The 18,185-nt window shown below is 48.0% G+C and overlaps 1 protein-coding gene across 1 annotated transcript; it reads right to left on the bottom strand.

The window, feature by feature from the left end:
- Positions 1 to 3,875: 3,875 nt before the first annotated feature.
- Positions 3,876 to 9,327, bottom strand: LOC139678175 (phosphopantothenoylcysteine decarboxylase-like). Its single transcript, XM_071568824.1, has 4 exons — positions 9,279 to 9,327; positions 8,750 to 8,874; positions 6,707 to 6,875; positions 3,876 to 4,044 (listed from the first exon to the last, which is right to left on the bottom strand). Exons 1-4 carry the CDS (start codon positions 9,325 to 9,327, stop codon positions 3,959 to 3,961), a joined length of 429 nt encoding a protein of 142 aa, XP_071424925.1. The 3' UTR covers positions 3,876 to 3,958.
- Positions 9,328 to 18,185: the final 8,858 nt, after the last annotated feature.

The raw sequence follows: 18,185 nt of genomic DNA, 5'->3' as shown, positions 1-18,185 counted from the left end.
GGCACCCTAACAACTTGGTTTGGGGTGGGAAGGCAGAGCAGCCTCCTGCCTGCCCTGCAAGCTCTCCCTCTGCCAGCAACTCTGGAAGCAGGATGTGGGGGGATTTTCTGGATACCCCTGCTGTCAACAGGGCTGAGGTCAGCCGGACTAAGGGTTCTTACTCCTCCACAGCTGGCACTGGCCATCAAAGGCTTTCTGGAGGCTGAGTGCCATGGGAGCAAGAGCTGGGAGCATGCTTGGCTCTCCTGGTTTTCAGAGGGGTCTGCAATCCCACCTGAGGAAGCCTGATTTTAGGAGTCTCCATGCAGAGCCCATCTCTCTACACTCCCTCCAGGGAGCCCAGGAACCTGTGGTCAGGTGCAGATTAATTTTATCTTCATTGTGATGACTAGAAGTCACCTTTATTCCTCATCTCTTTGTGCTCATTCCATCCCCTTTATCATCTGTTTTCCCTAGAGACAGAGAAGCATGGTGCAACACCAAATCCAGGACTCTCTGAGAAAAATTCCAGTCTCCATCTAAAGGACAGCAAGAAATTCCAGGAATAGAACCGCAAACAGGGTGAGACCTAGCAGGGAACTTCCCCATTGGACTATTTCTCTTTGCTGTGCATCTCTGAGCATCCTTGCTCCAGGGAATTCCACCTTCTAATTAAGCTCAGTTATTCCTGGAAACAATTTTTCAATCACCCACCTGGGCTGCTGACCAGAGGAAGAACACTGCACCTAGAAGTTTTAATTGCAAGGTTGTCCTGCCAAAGCTGAGCTGTCTGTGTTGCTGGTGCCAAGGAGTCTGTGCGAAGCCGCAGTGTCTTTTGGCATTGTCCTTATCACCAGCTGGGGCAAATCAGCTGCTTTCAAGGGTCTCCCAAGTCAGGAGGGCTGGTGAGGCAAAAAAATTAAGTCCACTGAAAGCAAAATCATGAGAGCAGAGGCCAGGACCCACCACCAGCCCTTTGGACCATCTCTCTTTTCTACAAAAAAAATCACTTGTCCGTCACTGGGAAGATGCATCCGAGAGTGTTATTTTGAATCCTGCAAGGAAGGGCAAAAACCTCTAGGAACACCCCCAGTTCTCACTTGCCAACACCAGTTTGTCATCCTGTGGCAGATGCTGGCTTGTCCCAGCACCCAGCTCAGCTGTGGTTGGGGACCAAAACCTACTTCCTTCCACCTCACGTGCTCTTGGGGAGCGGGCGACATCCCTGCTCACTCTGGGGGCAGGTGCCAAATCCGGAGCCCCGGCCTGCAAAGCCGCTGCACCAGGTGCAGCACAGAGGCACAACTGCACAAAGTCTAAATATCAGGAGGTTTTATCACTTTGTTAAGAGGTTTTTTCCTGCTGCAGGCTCCCAAGATGGAGAAATGGGATGGGACAGGAATGTGGCATGATGCAATTCCCATTACAAGTCACAGCTGGCGAGCCAACTCCTGATCAATGACAGACCAAAGCAGTACCATCTCCATCCCCCTCTGGTGCCCCCTGAATTCAAGCAGCTCAGGGATCTCGTTGAGTTTGGGAAGAGGGAAGCTGCTGGAGACATGGATGCTGAGAGTCACGTCCAAGCCCAGGAAAGGAGGAGGGCTGCTGCCTTAGCTGAGCTTTTGTCCCGGCTCTTTATCACTCCCAAGCCATGCTGAGAGAAACAGTTTAAAGCAGGATCAGTGAAATTGCAACACAGCAGGATTCCTGGGGATGCTGCCTCGGTCATCTGAGAGTTTCATGGGAAAGTGAAACAAAAAATCAGTGTGCAGCTTAAAATGACGAGTGAAGGAAAAGGAAAAGCACATGGGGAGCATCTCGGGTCTCTGCTGTGAACCCAAGAAGCACACAGAGCTTTCAGGCATTTAAAGCCCTGAGGGACCCATCCCTCGACAGCTCTTGATAAGCTCATTGTCTAAGGAGACCCTCCCAAACCAGCATAAAGCCCTGGTCTGGAATAAGGTCCTTCACTCGTTGCCCCAAGTCTCATCCTGGGAAACACTGTCCCAAAGTCCCCTCCTAAAGCCTCGGTGACAGCACACAGGGCTTTCCGCAGCTTCTATTCCTTCTCCTTTTCCACAGGGCGCAGCTCCTGCCTGCAGGCTGTCTGCACCGCCCCAGCCGCGGGTGGGGATCCAGGCTGAAAGCTGCTCCTGCCTCCCAAAAGGAACTCAGCTGTTTCTTCTATTTGCCCTGAAGAAAAGGTGGTTTGGGCACAGGTTTATCCCAGCCTGGAATGCTATCATGACTTACTTCCAATTAAAAATAACAGCAATCACGTAGAGGTTCATTTGTCAACTTTCTGGGGCAGTTTAAGCCAGCAAACCAGGCTTGAAAGAGATGAAGGCTCTTAACGGGGGCATGATCTTTTGTTCTGGTATGAGGAATCTCACTATTGGATTTTCTGTGCTGCCAAGTCAGGGACCAGGGGGAAGGATAAGCAACTCTGACCATGGGAGTGACCAGGGCAAGTGACAGTTGTAACAGAATACATATTTATTTCCCTGTGAGCAGGAGAAACAACATTCACCATCAAAACTCATGGAAACCAAACGGCATCTCTATTACTGCCTTTGATAAGCTTAAAGTAATATTCTCTGAGAGGCTGAGAGCTTGATCATGTAAGAACACGAGCCAGTGAGGCAGGTCACACCATAAATCCAGGCCAGATGCAAATCTCACACCCACAGTACCACTACAGCCCCATGTGTGAGCCACAAGCTCTGCTCACACAAGGGTCCTTCTCAAAAGCTTTGGGTCCCTGGATCTCTGTCACTGGAAGACCCAAAACTGGGAAAGTTCAGAAGGTTTCATTTGTGTGGGATTGTTAAGGCAAGCAAACCTAACCTGTTAACTTCCTCCCTCTTGCACAGCAGGCTGAGGTTCCCCCACAGGCAGGATGCACATGCTGTACCAAAGGTGTAAAATTTGTTTGGGTTTAGTTAAGAAACTCTGTGGGTCAGCAGTGCTCGGCTACAGCAGCACGTTTCAGAGCCCCACTTTGCTCCCATTCCTCTGTGAGCAAGATCACATTCCCAAGGAAAGGCTGGACTGGACTGGGGGAGCCCTGGTCTGGCCCATGAGGGCACAGGATTTCCCAATTTATTCACATATATCAGTTAATTTTCAAGCTGAAAGGATCATCATAAGTGAAGTGTGTCTTCATTCCTCTGGGAACATGCACCCTGGCTTTCTGTGAGGGCCCAGCCTGTTCATTTCCTAACTGGGGAACGGATGGGCAGGTGAAATTTTGGAACAAGGTTGATGTCTGCATGCCTGTCTAGGCAACAGTTATAAAAGGACAATGGCTAATTTGGGGGCTGGAGAGCTTCTTTCCATCAGTTTTTCTCTGTATCTGACAAAAAACACAAGCAGACACAACCTAGGAAAGATGTTAGGAGCAAACACCTCCCAGGGCAGCTACAAGAGGCAATTCATCAGGGACAGGATTAAAAGCTCTTTCTTATTAAATTCCCAGAAGGAAAATTCTTTTTGGACAGTGACTCCTGCTGGAAACGTGCAGCCAGCACAGCTCTGGACCAAGATTTGCAGAGCAGGTATGATCCAAAACACCCGTGCTGGAAGGAGCTGGCTTTATTCCCATCACCAGAATTTGCACAGCATTCTCCTCTCTCAAAAGTTCTTGGGGAAGCCGTTGGAGCTGAAAAACCCTCTCCAGCCTCCTCAGAAGAGACCACGTGTGATGTTCTGGGGGCTAAGCAGCCTCAGGAACTTACTGCCTCTTTGCACAATACCACAGAGTTCATCACCCTAAAGCAGCACATTCTTGGCTTTGGTTTTTAAAAGTCTGTGGTGATTACCACATTTCAGTTTGGCAGCCGCTGGAAGACAAGAGTTGAATCCTTCTGTTGAAGAGCAGCTATAGGTATGCATGCCATGAGGCAGCTTGGCTTCCTGCTGGGTTTATCTCCAAACCATCAGAAAGGCACAAAAACATCGTCTACATGCCAAAACATCAGCTCTGCCCTGGCACATCCAGCTCTTCAAGGATCTCTTTAACTCTTTCCAGGATGGTCCTCACTTCTGCCATGGCACCTCGGCCTGCAGGGTAAGAGCAAAACCACATTGTGAAGTCCAGGGTGGAGGCAAATGTGCAAAACTGAACCCAAAAAAGTACGTGTGGAACAAAATTCCCTGTTTCTCCTCCTTTCTCCAGCATAAACATTGTGTGATTTCAGTCTCTTTCTGAAACGGTCTTTGCCTATACAAAAGACTTCCTGAATTCCTGCCTTTCCCATGACTCTGCAGCGAGCCCCACATTATACAAAGCTGTCCTGGACTCTCACCAGCCTGAATCTTGGGAGTAACTCTTGGAGAAGGCTGAGTGCTAAACAGAACAAAAAGAAAAACTTTTCCTTTTGGACTAGTTAGTTGCCAGATGAACACCTGACCTACTCAGTGCTGCTGCTTCCCTCTGAAATATTTTTTAAACTCAGGTCCAGAATTTTAAGGCCACAGGTGACTAAATCATCTCAGCAGTGGGAACTCAGGCCATTCACTCCTGTTATTTGCTTGGAGGGGAAGATGCTCTCAGGAAAGATGCTTCTCCCATAGGCATTTGTCTCCTTTGGAAGACTGAGATTTTTGTCCTGCTGGTTAATTGCTCTCATAATATAAAATATATGCCTTAATGCTCAGCAGAAATTAGTTCTGGGAGGTTTTGTTTTTCTCTTTTTCAGACCTGTAAATCCCAGGTGTCTGGAGCATCCTGTGGACAAGCTACAGGCAGATTTGGGCCCTTCTGCTCTCCTAACCTTGAGGAGAGGAGCTGCACCTGTCAGGTGCTGCTGAACAAGAGACATGCCCTGACAGTTTCTGCAAGGTTTGACAGAGCTACAGCCTTCCAGAACACTTCCAAGGCCTGCCTTCCTCCTCCACTACCCACTTCTCCAACATCTCTAGCAATTCACACCTGGATTTCTAGGTTTAGCAAAGCAAAACCTTGCTAAGCAGCCCATCTTACAGCACAGCCTATGCCTACAGGTAGAAACCTTCCAGTGTGCCCAGCTTGAGAAATCCAGCTAAGGATGTTAAAGACACTGTCAGTATGGAAGCTAGCTAGTCAAGGAACTCAGTTTAATTTGTTATTCTCTCTTTTACCTGAACTTTGTGTGTAAACCCATCCATTTACTAAGGGAGAAAAATTACTCAAGTAAAACTTGTAATGAAGAAACTTGGTGGTAGCGAGGATCTGGAACATTTCAGGTGAGACCAACCACATGGGTTGAGGAAGAGAAACCTCTTTCAGAGCAAAACAAACCACAGTGTCAACTGACAAAACTGGTGCAAACTGCACCTCTTCTGCAGTAGATGTGTGAGTGTTGCTACATGTTGTTTGGGTGGAAATGAGGTAAACCCCTGCCATGGATGGAACCCACAAAGCCCAAATGAGAGTAGAACAGGCTGTGGGGTGAAAAGCCTGAAAAAAGAAGGGGAAGGGGTGAAAAAGTCAGTGGTGGAGTATTGGGTATTCAGAGAGATGGAATCCATTACTGCTCTGCCATAATTTCCTTACGAACTGCCAGGAAAATCCTGGTGTTTGCCCAGAGGAGAACCTTGTTGTGAACTGACTCACAAACACAAGTAGAGTCGAGTCAGAGATGGCTACTCGTAGCACAGCTGCCTGTGCCATCCCTCTCTTTTAAGCTCCTTCAGGAGTTTGTTCTCACAGCAGAGACAGCTGAGCTGTATATGAAGAAATTTGGTGTAATCATATCTAAAATCCCAGGGGAAGAAGAATCACCCCGGATACTTCACTTGATGCCTGAGTTACTTGACTATACTTACCTAATTGTAAATATATCCTATGGATTCCAAAACTAAGCCAGCACTAGAATTTAATCATGAGGGACATTATAACATCCTGGCTTAGCTACAGACTGTTTATTGAACTGACAGGGTGGTTAAAATCCTGCTGGAATTGAGGCTGTTCCACAAAAGTAGGAACATACCACTGCACATGTAATAGCATGTTTGCTGTTTTGCTATTATGGCTGGAATCTGGGGGCATTTTACTGACTATTTGTCCACGAAAATTTTAGTAAAAAAACTAAAACCATTCATCCAAATAGTTTGTATCAAAACCCTTCCCAAAAGGCAAAATACCTCCATTTGAAGCAGCTTCTAAAATGCAAATGAGACCATTTCAGTACTATTTCTTAGCTCTGCAAGCCAAATCTATGGAATCTGAGTGTGACAACCTTCCCCACCCCCTCTTTCACTTCACAGAAAAATCTGATACCAAAACCCCAAATCAAAATTCGATTGGGAAACTGAAAAGTAACAAAGGCAACAACAACAACAAATGTTAAATGTGTGTCCAGCTACACCCTCAGCCACATCTTCAAAGGGCTTTTCTCACTGTCTGCTCTCAGGGACAAGATTTTATCCTGATGACAGAGCTGAGGAACTGAAGCATGATAAAAACAGCCCCCAGACACAGCAGAGGGCAAAGTCAGGACACCCAAATCCCAGGCTGATAATGTTCACTGCAGAGCTTTCCTTCTCTTTCATCTCTCTTCTTGAACAAGCATTTCTGTTCAGTATCAGGCTCATCTGAAAGCCTGGACCCTTAAGACTACTTAAAAATTAATAAAGAGGAATAATACAGGGCAAAGCTTCAGCTTGTTTGTCCAAACATCCCTTCAGGATGAGAGCAGCACTCGGGCAGGAAAAGGGTCAGAAGCCACGGAAAAGGACTGACCTTCATCTCCACACACGAGTTTCTTGACTACACAGGGGATCTCTGTGTAGCCAAAGCCTTTCAGCTGCTCCACCTGCTGAGCTGAGATGGGATGCTCCCACATGGCTGTGTTCATGGCTGGGCAGAAGAGCAGAGGTTTGCTCAGATCCCATGCATGGATGACACAAGTCTACAGGAGAAGCCAAGATCTACAGGAGAAGCCAAGAAATGTGTTGGATTTCCTCATTCCTTCCCATCCCTTTGCTGCATAGAAGTGTTCTCCCAGCTTGGATCAAAAGCCTCTGTCTGTCAGCACAGCTGGACTAACTCATAGAGCTGAGACTAATCGGTATCACATTCCAGCAAAGCTCATGTCTGACATGCAGGAAAGATGAGGGAGGCTACAAAGGGGATAGTTCCCATCCTGCTCCATCCCAGGGCCAAGAGAGCAGCCCAGGCTGGAGCAAACCAAGGTGGAACAGGGTGCATGAAGACTCTCAGCCCATGTGGGAAACTGAGAAGTTGTGGGGTGGCCACAGATCTTACCAGCTACAGAGAAATCCCCAGGCAACACTTCAGGCAAGCCAGCTGTAAGGATAAACACTGCAAGTTGGCAAGTGAGTCTTTTTAAATGATATGCCAACTGGATCCATAACTTCTCATAAGGAGGCACTGCTGCTTCCAGGGTACAAGCAGATGATGACACGAACACATCTGGGCTGCTGGAGCAGATGCTGACAGATTACAAAAGATCTAGCAGTGGCACTTCCAGATAACCCAGTATCACCTCATCTCCTTCAAAAGATAAATGCTGTTTGTTCTAATACAATGTCCATCAGTTTCCCCAGGCCTAGCAGCATATAAGTCACACACATGAGCTTGCCAGGGAGCAGCAGTCCCTCACACAGGGCTCTCCTTGGATCAGAGTCCTTACAGGAACCCCAGCCATCCTTTTTATACCCTATGACTTGAACCCTTCCCAGCACAAGGACATCTGCTGTGATCTTTTCTAAACTGCCAACCAGCATCTGCAGCTCTTGCTCTTCCTTTCTTAAGGCTCTCTGAAAAGACAGAGGAGTCTGTGAAGCCATGCATCCCTGACATCTTTCCTGAGCTCTTCCCCTTGCTAAACCATCACATCCATAGTACTGAGCGGATCCATAGGGACAAGACATTGCTTGTCCTTCCCACAGCTTTTTCTGACTTCTTACAGATCCCCAGCGATCTAATCTGGGTGGATTTTAGAATCATAGAATCGATTGGGTTGGAAAAGACCTCTGAGATCATCAAGTCCAACCCTTGGTCCAAATCCAGTCCATTTACTAGATTTTGTTCATTTATAAGCATTTCTTACCCAAAAGACTGTTGGTCCTGCAGATCTGCAGCTTCCTGAGAGATCTTTTGTGTGGTTAATGCCTGGCCACAAAACAGTCAGCCCTGCTAAAGGTCCTCAGCACCCAGCAGAGAAGCACAGTCTCTTTTAATACACTTTCTGATTAGCCTAAAGAGCACTTTCAATATAAAAAACAAGCCTGAACAAGCCAAATGCCCTGTAGCTGATATTGGAAGGTAAGTAAACACGAGCATGTTTGAATATCTGTGCTATGTTAGGTGAGGAGGTGATGAGGTAGCAGGAAGTAAAGAGTTTAATCTGATCTCACAGGTGTCTTTCCACACTGCATTGAAGAAGTGCAGGGAGGAACTCAAAGTAAGTGACTGTGTGTTTCTGTTTATGAATGACAGAGAGAGTGGAGGTAGAAAGAAACACCACCCTCCAGAAAAAGCAGGAAAAGCAGAGTGGGGATTGGGAAATAAGAGGAGAGACTGGTAGAGCTGAGGAGTACCTGAAGAGTAGGGAAGGGATGTAGGTCAGGGAAGGAAAGACCCACTGTTTGAGAAAGAATAGGGGAACCATCCTGAGGAAGAGAGAGACAAGCAGATGAAGTAGGGGCAGAACATGCAAATCTCACTGTTCATGATGCTGCAGAAGCACAAGTTTCCATGAAGGAAACGTCAGACAATCCTGAGGTGAGAGGAGTGGCAGGCAGAGCCCCAGTTACTCACCAGCAGGTTGTCACAGATGCCATTGGCAACCTTTGCCAGCGTGTTGGCATCCAGAGGTGCCACCACCATCAGATCAGCCCACCAGAGCTCGATGTGCAGGATGGGTCTGATGGACCCTTCCACAACTGTGGAGGAGACAAGATGGAGTTCCCTCACAGGGAACACTGGGAACAATGGGCACTTCATCAACCCCACTGTAGAAAAAACATTCCTGTTTTTAGGGAGCACAGTTAAGGGATGGCAGTGATGTTTCCCCACAAAGACAATTCACACCTCTGACAATGACAGGTTTCAGTTCACAGGTGTCCCAGTTACAGAGGCCGGGACCACTTTATCACTATATGGGTGTAACCAAAACTGTATCTTCTACACCCATTGTGTCATTTCTGATAAACTGTTAACAATAATGGATCATTTACAGCATCTGCCCAGGGCACAGCTCTCACCTCAGGCTACAAGCTGGGTGTTAAAGAACAGCTGAGACAGGGGAGGGTGCCTGTCTTCACACCAGTGACTCAGGTGCTCTCACTCCCCCTCAGGGAGGCATCAGCACCTTCACACCCAGCCTGAGGGGTCATGTCTGCTAATGGGCCATTAGGGACTGGCACAATAGGCAGCTACAATCACTTAGGCCATCAAAGATTCCAAAAAGATCCCATGACTCAGAGTTAAATCACCTCCTGTGAAACTCCTCACCCTGGGGGAGATACTGGGCATTCCCACCTGAATCTGAGTACAGATAATCATGGGTTTGGGAACTTCTGGTACCACTGGTGAGATCCAGAGGAGGACCAGAACTTCAACAGGACTGCAACTGCCTCTCTCAACAAGGCTGCAATCATTACTTTGATGTAACTGTGACCATCATTCTCACCAACAGGTTTCCTTTCCTTTTCGTTTGCACTCAGGGGGAGCACGTGGTGCTCAGCACAGGGCTAACAAACACTTCTGTTTGTACCCCAGGGTGCTGGTTAATACATCTGTTTCTGTGGGTTAAAACCAGTCTTTCTCTGTATCATTGTATCATTATCTGAGATGCCAGGCCTGCAGCTTTCTCTCTTGGTGAAAAGCACAATCGTTCCTTAGGAGAAGCTCATCTTTCAAATTGCAATTTTCCTCCCCGTTCTCTGTTGGGAAGTGAAACATGATTTTGATTCCTCCCGAACAGAAGTTGCCAGGACACAAAATGCTTGCTGCTTTTGGAAGTCCAGAGAAGGCACATCATTGGCACCTGCAGGCCTTCTGATATTTTCAGTATTGTACCTTGAAAATAAGTCTAAATAAGTACTGGAATTTTAGACACTGATATGTGGTAGAGGTTGGCATGTATAAACATTGAACTTAATACTAACACATTAAAGTCTGTATTTTCACTACAATTACTATCACTTCTAAAATCTATAAAAATTAGAAAATCAGAAAAAAATCAAAAATCAAAAACCCCTGAGGCATAACTACCCATCCTTTGCCTTGCACAGCTTTTCATACCAATCCCCCGTCTGGACTTGCTTACCCCTCCTTTCCTGCCCTTGCCATGCTTTGCATTCGCCTCCTTTGTCTCATAAAGATCACCAAGTCCAACTCTTAAGGGAACGGTCCTTCTCTCCTCTGTTTTGCCTTAACTTTCCTGCGCTGCATGGCCTTACATACCCATCCCTTGCCTTGACTTTCCTTCCCCTCCTTGCCTGGCATTGTATTGCCTTGCCTTCTCCTCACTGAATGTGACTTATCTTCCTCTCCCTTTTCTTGCCTTACCTTGTCTACAACTTTGTGGTCTTGCCTTGCCTTCCTTACCTTCCCCTGGCCTTTTATTGCCTTGCCTTCCCCTCAGTGGTTTTGCCTTGCCTTGCCTACCCCTCCCTGGACTTACCCTTGTGTTCACAGATTTCACAGAATATGCTGACTTGGAAGGTATAAAAAAGATCATTGAGTCCAACTCCAAAGTGAATGGCCTCCCTCTCCTCTTCCTTGTCTTACCTACCCCTCCCTGCCTTGCATGACCTTGCCTACTCAACCTTGCCTTGCCTCCACCACCACTCCATTTCCTTGCTTTGCCTGCCATTAACCTCCGTTGCGTTGTCTTTCCTTCCCTGTCCCTCCTTTGAGTTGCACTGCTTTGTCTACCCCTCCCTTCCTGTGCCTTTCCTTGCTTATCCCATTTTTGCCTTACCTTTTCTGCTCCTGTCTTGGGTTGAGCCGGCAAAATGCCAACTGCCCAATACAGAGTCAAAGCCTCCCTCAAGGGAGGCTCCTCACTTCTTGCTCTTGACCTGCCTACCCCACCTCCCCTTGCCTTGTTTTGAGTACCCATAACTTGCCTTGCCATTCCTTCCTCTGCTCTCCCTTGCCTTGCCTTGCCTAACTGTCCCTTGCCTTGCCTCACACACCCCTCCTTTGCCTTGCATTGCCTCACCTACCCCCCATTGTGTTGCCTTGCCTACCCCTCCATTGCTGTATCTTGTCTCTCAGCCTCTTCCTTTGACTTGCTTTCCCAAGTCTTGTCTTGCTTTGGCTTGCCTACTCCAGCCTCACTCTTACTTGTCAATACTTGCCTTGTCTGCCCCAGTCCCTTGCCTTGTTTAACCTATCAATGCCTTGCCTTGCTTTTCCTTGCCTACTGCTGTGTTGTGCCTTTCTCTCCCCTCTCTTGCCTTGCCTCCTCTTGACTGCCCCTCCCTTGCCTTGCTTTGCCTTTCTAACCACACCAGGATGCCTTTTTTTTGCCTAAACTTCCCTTGCCTAGGTTTGTCTTGTCTGCATCACACATGCGTGGTCTGTCCTTGCCTTCTTTTTCCATTCCTTCTCTCTCTTGCCTACACATACCTTGCCTTGCCTTACCACACCACATCACACCAGTTCCTTGCCTATTCTTGCCTTCCCTACTGCTTTCTTGCCTCACTTTGCCTCTCCTACTTTTCCCTTGCATGTCCTTGCCTGTCCCTCCCTTGGTGAGCATTGCTTTGCCTTGCCTTCTCTTGCCTTGCCTGCTACTCCACCGCCGTGTCTTTTCTGCCCTTCCCTTGCTGTGCCTCACTTACCCCTGCCTTGCCTACCCTTTCTTACCTTGCATGGGAAGGGAGGGGCAGGCAAGACAAAGCAAGGCCAGGCAAGAAAGCGCTACCCAAAATTAAAGAAGGGAATGGACAGGCAAGACAATTAAAGTGGTGGATGGGTAGGCAAGGCAGGAGAGTAGTAGGCAAGGGAAGGGCAGAAAGCTGTAGGCAAGGCAAAGCAAGGCAAGGGAGCAGAAGGTAAGGCAAATAATGAGAGGTGCAGGGAAGGCAAAGCAACACAAGAGCAGGGAAAGCAAGGCTAGGGAGGTGTATATGAGGCAGAGTAGAGCTAGTCAGGGCAAGGCAAGAGGAGAGGAGGGCAAAATAAGAGAAGGTATGCGTAGGCCAAGGAAGAAGAGGCAGGGCAAGGCAACCCATGAAAGACAATGAAGAGGAAGGCAAGTCAACACCAGGAAATTCTAGGTAAGGGAAGGCAAGACAAAGCAGGTGTAAGCAAGGTAAGACATGCCCAGGGGAAAAAGGGATAGGGAAACAGAGGTGGAAGATGGGTGCAAAAAGCACTGCAAGATGAGGGAGGTGTAGGAAGATAAAGGAAAGAAAAGCGAGGGCAAGGGAACTCAAGATAGGGGACAGGTATGGAAGACAATAAAAGGCAAAGGAGGAGTAGACAAGTCAAGGCAAAGCAAAGGAGTGAGAAGCAAAAAAAAAAAGGAAAGAGGAGGGTTTGCAAGGCAAGGCAAGTGAGAGGTATGCAAGAGAAAGCAAGGCCAGAATAGACAAAGGAGAAGCAAGAAAGGTAAAGTGAGAAAGGGGTTGTTAGGTAAAGTTGATAAGTAATGCAAAATGATGTGGAGAAAGGAAAACAGCTGGACCCAGTGTTACAGGTGCAGAGGATGTGGACATAAAAAACAGTAGACATTAAGACCAGCCCTGATTTTTAGTTCCAGTACCTCTGGTGTAGAAAATCCAAGGCATTTACAAGTTTTGATAATTGGCCCCACAATTCTAGGGTGGCATTCAGGAAGTGAATTAGAGTGCCTTTCCTTGGATAGTAACCAATGCAGTTGCACTGTTTGCAGTAGGATGGGGAGGTAAACTTGCAACAAGAAATGTGTCTCCCACCCCATTGTTGTGTAGGAGAAATTCTTGGACATGTGCAATATTGGTGGTGGTAGTCAGCTTTTGATTTTTGGCTCCTGAAAGCGTGTCCCAGTGCTTTTACTTGGGAGGGAACGCAGGTAGGCCCAGTGCTTCAGATGCAGATGACAGGTGGCAGCAGACAGGAGCAGCTTTCTTTCCTGGCACATTCTGTGTGGGAGCTATCCCCTGATGATTGCAATGGTCAAGTTGGGGTCCAAACTGTGAAGAGTTAACTTCTGAAAAGGGGTAATGGTGCTCTTGCTTAAGAATGAAACACTTAGTCCTAGGACTTGTGCTGCAAGGAAGCGGGTGCCCAGGGAGTGAAAAGGACAGCAAGAGCACTTCTATCAGGCACCTCTTTTGTGGGAGCAACATCCCCAAAGGTATTCAATTTGTCAAGTAGTCTTCTGATATGTTTGGCAGTCTGTTTACTCTGAACAACGTAAGCAGCTATGCCCGGTGTGGGTGTGTGGGTGATGTACCACCAGGGATAGGAAATGCCCAGTTACAGTGTTCTGGTGCTTCTACATGAGAAAAATTCTGGGATGTTTTCTGTTTGGAAGAGGGAGATCATATTCTGCTGAGATGGAGTCATCATTCCTCCCTGTCAAGAAAATCCCTTTGGATTCATGCATTGGATGGTGCAGAGTGTCCTGGCAAATTTGAATGTTTTTCCCAGTAAACAGGGCTATCAGTTGGAACCGCTAGAGTGGGAATGTGAAAACCCAGCTGCTGAGATTTTACCCTGTCCATTTTGTGTCTGAGCAGTTAGCTGGGGCTTCAGTTTTAGATCTTGACTTGGTGAGACTGAAGGATTATGATGGTACAAGACAGTTGAGAGGACAAGTGCAGATAGCAGGGTGTGTGCAGTTGGGTGGAGTCGGGTGCAGCTGATGGTGGAGCCAGCAACAGACCTCTCACCTGGCCTTTCTGTAAGCTCTGTTTTTCCAGAGGTTTTCAATTGTGCAGCAGGATTCTACGAGAATGACCGAATTTATCAGTCCATGGAATAGAGGAGGAGTTCGTGTTGCTTCTTGAGTTCTGTGCAAATAAGAGTTTGCACAGAAACGGGGACGGTCAGCCAAAGCTTTCTGTCCTGACACAGTTCCTTCACGACTTTGATCTGTCAGTTGGCTGGTGTAGCTGGTTTAGCCGTGGGACGATAAATTCTGCTGGCCTAGAGCGCCTTCGTGTGGTGGTTTTAGGACCCATGAAAGGGCACCGGTGCAACCAAGAGCTCTTTTTGCTGACAGACATCCTGTGTGCGGGACAAGTTAGTTGTAAGTGTTCCGTCTTGCATCCTGACTCTTCGAAACTGGAGAGTTGAGATCCTCCCAGAAAGGAAGACAAATCGTCTCCTTGTTGCTGTGTAGTTTCTAGGCCGGCAATTCCAGCACAGGCTTTTTCTTCTTTTACCTGACTTAGGCAACCAAAGAAATATTTCATACCAGATGACGCAAACTGAGATATGAATCCAGTAGAGTAGCAGGAGTTCTCTTAGTTCCCATCATGGCCAAGGTAGAGGCACGACAGGCAGCTGCTGTCTTGCTGCAGTGGGCCTTGGCTGCTGCCCACTGCTACTTCACATTTTGTTTTAATTCAGGGAAGTAAACATTTTATTGTTATTTCTCTCTGGTTCTTCCTGGGTGTCTTTTGGGGTGCTTTATGGATCTGGAGTGATGAGATCTGTCTTTGGTGGGAGGCAGAGGATTGTTGTTATATCTAACTTGTGTAGGTGTGTGTTATATTGTAGTTTTCTTTTAATTTTCTCTTTCCTGTATAAATATATATATAATTAGTTTAAGTTCAAATCTTGAAGGTTTTTTTCCCCCTTCTCCCTTTTTTCAGTGGGGAGAGGGAAGGGGACTGACCCTGTATTGAGCAGTTGGCATTTTGCCACCTCAACCCAAGACACTATACTAATGCTGATCCCATATCAACCCCTCAAGATTCCATTAGGTATTTATCTTGTTTTCAAGGTAGATGGCTGGAAAAACACCTCAAGGCCTGCACCACGAGACATAAACATAAGCCAAGTGATCTCCAAGCCCAGAACACTGGAAAACCTCCAGGTACTCTGAGTGTTGCAAGGAAGGTGAAGGATGATGAAGGGAGAGTTCTAAAACTCCCCCAGACTCAATTCCTGACAGGGTGTGCTGGGAGCATAATGGGGCAGGACTGAGGGATGAGTAAATGAGGACTGGATGGACAATATTATAAAACCCAAGAAACCAGGGTACACGTGTCAATGTGTATTCCTGCAGGATGTAGGCCTGGAAATTAAGAACCTACCCTTTTCATCTTATCATACAATGAGTTGACTGGAGTCCTACTTTCTACAGTCTCTTAAGGCAACACCTCTCTGGATGGCTCTGCTTCATGTGCTGTGCTGATGAATCTGAGATGGTTATCTTTGGCTTTTGCATACGTATGGAGAGCACTACACTCAATTGATTGGGTTGGAAAAGACCTCCAAGATCATCAAGTCCAACCTTTCGTCCAACTCCAGTCCCTTTACCAGATCATGGCACTCTGGGCCATGTCCAATCTCAGTTTAAAAACCTCCAGGGATGGGGAATCCCCCCCCTCTCTGGGCAGCCCATTCCAATGCCTGAGCACTCTCTCTGGAAAGAATCTTTTTCTGCTCTCCAACTTCAATTTCCCCTGGCAGAACTTGAGCCCATCGTGCCCCCTTGTCCTATTGCTGAGTGCCTGGGAGAAGAGACCAACCCCCACCTGGCCAGAACTTCCCTTCAGGCAGTTCCAGACAGTGCTGAGGTCACCTCTGAGCCTCCTCTTCTCCAGGCTAAACACCCCCAGCTCCCTCAGCCTCTCCCCACAGCACTTGTGCTCCAGTCCCTTCACCAGCCTCGTTGCTCTTCTCTGGCCCCACTCCAGCACCTCAATCTCTTTCCTCAACTGAGGGGCCCAGAACTGAACACAACACTCAAGGTGTGGCCTCCCCAAGGCAGAGTCCAGGGGAAGGGTCACTTCCCTGGTCCTGCTGGCCACGCTAGTTTGGATCCAGGCCAGGATCCCCTTGGCCTTCTTGGCCACCTGGGCACACTGTTGGCTCATGTTGAGCTTCCTGTCCCTCAGTCCCCCCAGGTCCCTCTGCCTGGCTGCTCTCCAGCCACTCTGTGCCCAGCCTGGAGCGCTGCAGGGGTTGGGGTGGCCAAAGAGCAGGACCTGCACTTGGCCTTGTTAAACCTCATCCCATTGGAATCAGCTCATCTCTCAAGTCTCTCCAGATCCCTCTGCAGAGCTCTCCTGCCTTCCAGCAGGTCGACACTCCCTCCCAACTTGGTGTCATCTGCAAACTTGCTAATGATGGACTCAATCCCCTCATCTAAATCATCAATAAAGATGTTAAACAGGACTGGACCCAACACAGACCCCTGGGGAACACCACTGGTGACCAGCTGGATGCAGCTCCATTCACCAGCACTCTCTGGGCCTGGCCCTCCAGCCAGCTCCTGACCCAGGAGAGGGTACACTTGTCCAGGCCATGGGCTACCAGCTTTTCCAGGAGTATATTATGGGAGACAGTGTCAAAGGCCTTGCTGAAGTCCAGATAGACACATCCACAGCCTTCCCCTCATCCACCAGGTGGGTCACCTGATTGTAAAAAGAGATCAGGTTGGTCAGACAGGACCTGCCCCTCCTAAACCTTTACTGGCTGGGTCCAATCCCTTGTCCACCCTGAAGGTGCTGTGTGATTGCACTCAGGATGAACTGCTCCATAACCCTGCCAGGCACCGAGGTCAGGCTGACAGGCCTGTAATGTCCAGGGTCAGCCTTGCAGCCCTTTCTGTGGATTGGCGTGACATTTGCCAACTTCCAATCATCTGGGACCTCCCCAGAGAGCCAGGACTGTTGAAAGATGATGGAGAGTGGCTTGTTAAGCTCTTCTGCAGCTCCCTCATCACCCTGGGATGGATCCCGTCTGGTCCCATAGACTTGTGAGGATCCAGCTGGCTCAGTAAGTCAGTAACTATTTCCTCCTGGAATACAGGAGGGCTACTCAGCTCCCTCTCCCTGTCTATCAGCTCCAAAGGCCAGTTGTCTTGAGGGCCACCTGTCTTACTGCTAAAAACTGAGGCAAAGTAGGTGTTAAGTACCTCAGCCTTCTCATCTTTGTTAACTATATTACCCTCCAAGTCCAACAGAGAATGGTTTTCCTTGCCCCTCCTTTTGTTATTAATGTATTTTTGGAAGGACTTTTTGTTATCCCTAACAGATGCTAGGTTTTAATTGGCTTGGGTCCCAGAGCCCACGGGCAGGACACATCCAGCCTCTCCCCCACCAACAACCCCAGTCCTTGCAGAGTATTTGAAGAGTTGTCTGCATCTGTCCAGGACTCCTGAACATCTGAGCTTTTGGATGCCAAGCTGCCCTTCACAGCCACAGCTCCTGAGAACTGGCTGCGAGCCATACAAACAGTGATCCCAACACATCTGGACTATGTGCCATTGCTCTGGGCTGCAGAGCTGCCCTGCACAGGCCTGGGAGTGCAGGTGTCCCCATCTGTGGGGTTCCCTCTGTGGGTCTGGTGTCTGTGCAGAGCCCTCCTGGCAATGTGGGCTGTCCTGTGCTCTCTCTGAACTGCCTACCCCTTCAGCAATCCTAGGGGAAGATGGCAGCACTGCTCCAGGCCTGACTTCTCTGGGAAGCAGAATTTATCCAGACAGGAAAACACCTGGCTGGGAGAGGAGGCTGTTGCCTGTAACTCAGAGCCATGAAGTGGCCTCAGACTCTTGAGAGCCTCTAGAACAGAAGTAGCTCTGGAGAGCTGGTAAAGTCATTCCTATGGCAATAGTTCAGAGCCAGAAATGTTAACTTTTGTATTTTTAAAAGTATAGAACTTGGATCCTTTTATGAGGCCATTACCAACAAAGCCCTCTTCAGCTGTGCAATGGAATAAACTAATTTCACAAGAAGTGCAACCATAACCATTTCATTTTTGAGAAGGATAACGCAGCCTGGAGTCAGAGCTTTTCTGTATCAACTCCAGATTACATCATTTGACAGACTTTTGGGGCAGTTTATCAGTCTCTAGGTCCTGGTTCAAGTCTAAGTGAAGTCAAAGTAATTGACTTCGTTGCAAAGCTGAGGCTGTGCTCAGCAATTTAAATTACAGAGTAATAGAAATATTTTTAAATCCTTTACTGGTTTGGCTTTGACAGACTTGAAGCCAAACCAGGAGAGGTCCCCCTTTGCTCATGGAATTACAACTCTGACTGCCACAGAAACTCACAGGAAAAGGGACAAACATACCCAGC

This window comes from Pithys albifrons, chromosome 13 (assembly GCF_047495875.1).
Source record: "Pithys albifrons albifrons isolate INPA30051 chromosome 13, PitAlb_v1, whole genome shotgun sequence".
Taxonomy (NCBI): Eukaryota; Metazoa; Chordata; class Aves; order Passeriformes; family Thamnophilidae; genus Pithys; species Pithys albifrons.
This window is presented reverse-complemented; position numbering and strand designations above follow the sequence as displayed.

Excerpts from the sequence above, each read along its gene's own strand:
- LOC139678175 (XM_071568824.1), bottom strand. The coding sequence starts at position 9,327 with ATGACCCCTCAGGCTGGGTGTGAAGGTGCTGATGCCTCCCTGAGGGGG. Across the intron at positions 8,875-9,278 it reads TGATGCCTCCCTGAGGGGGA|TTGTGGAAGGGTCCATCAGA; the intron begins GTGAGAGCACCT and ends TCTCCTCCACAG. Across the intron at positions 4,045-6,706 it reads ACTCGTGTGTGGAGATGAAG|GCCGAGGTGCCATGGCAGAA; the intron begins GTCAGTCCTTTT and ends CTTACCCTGCAG.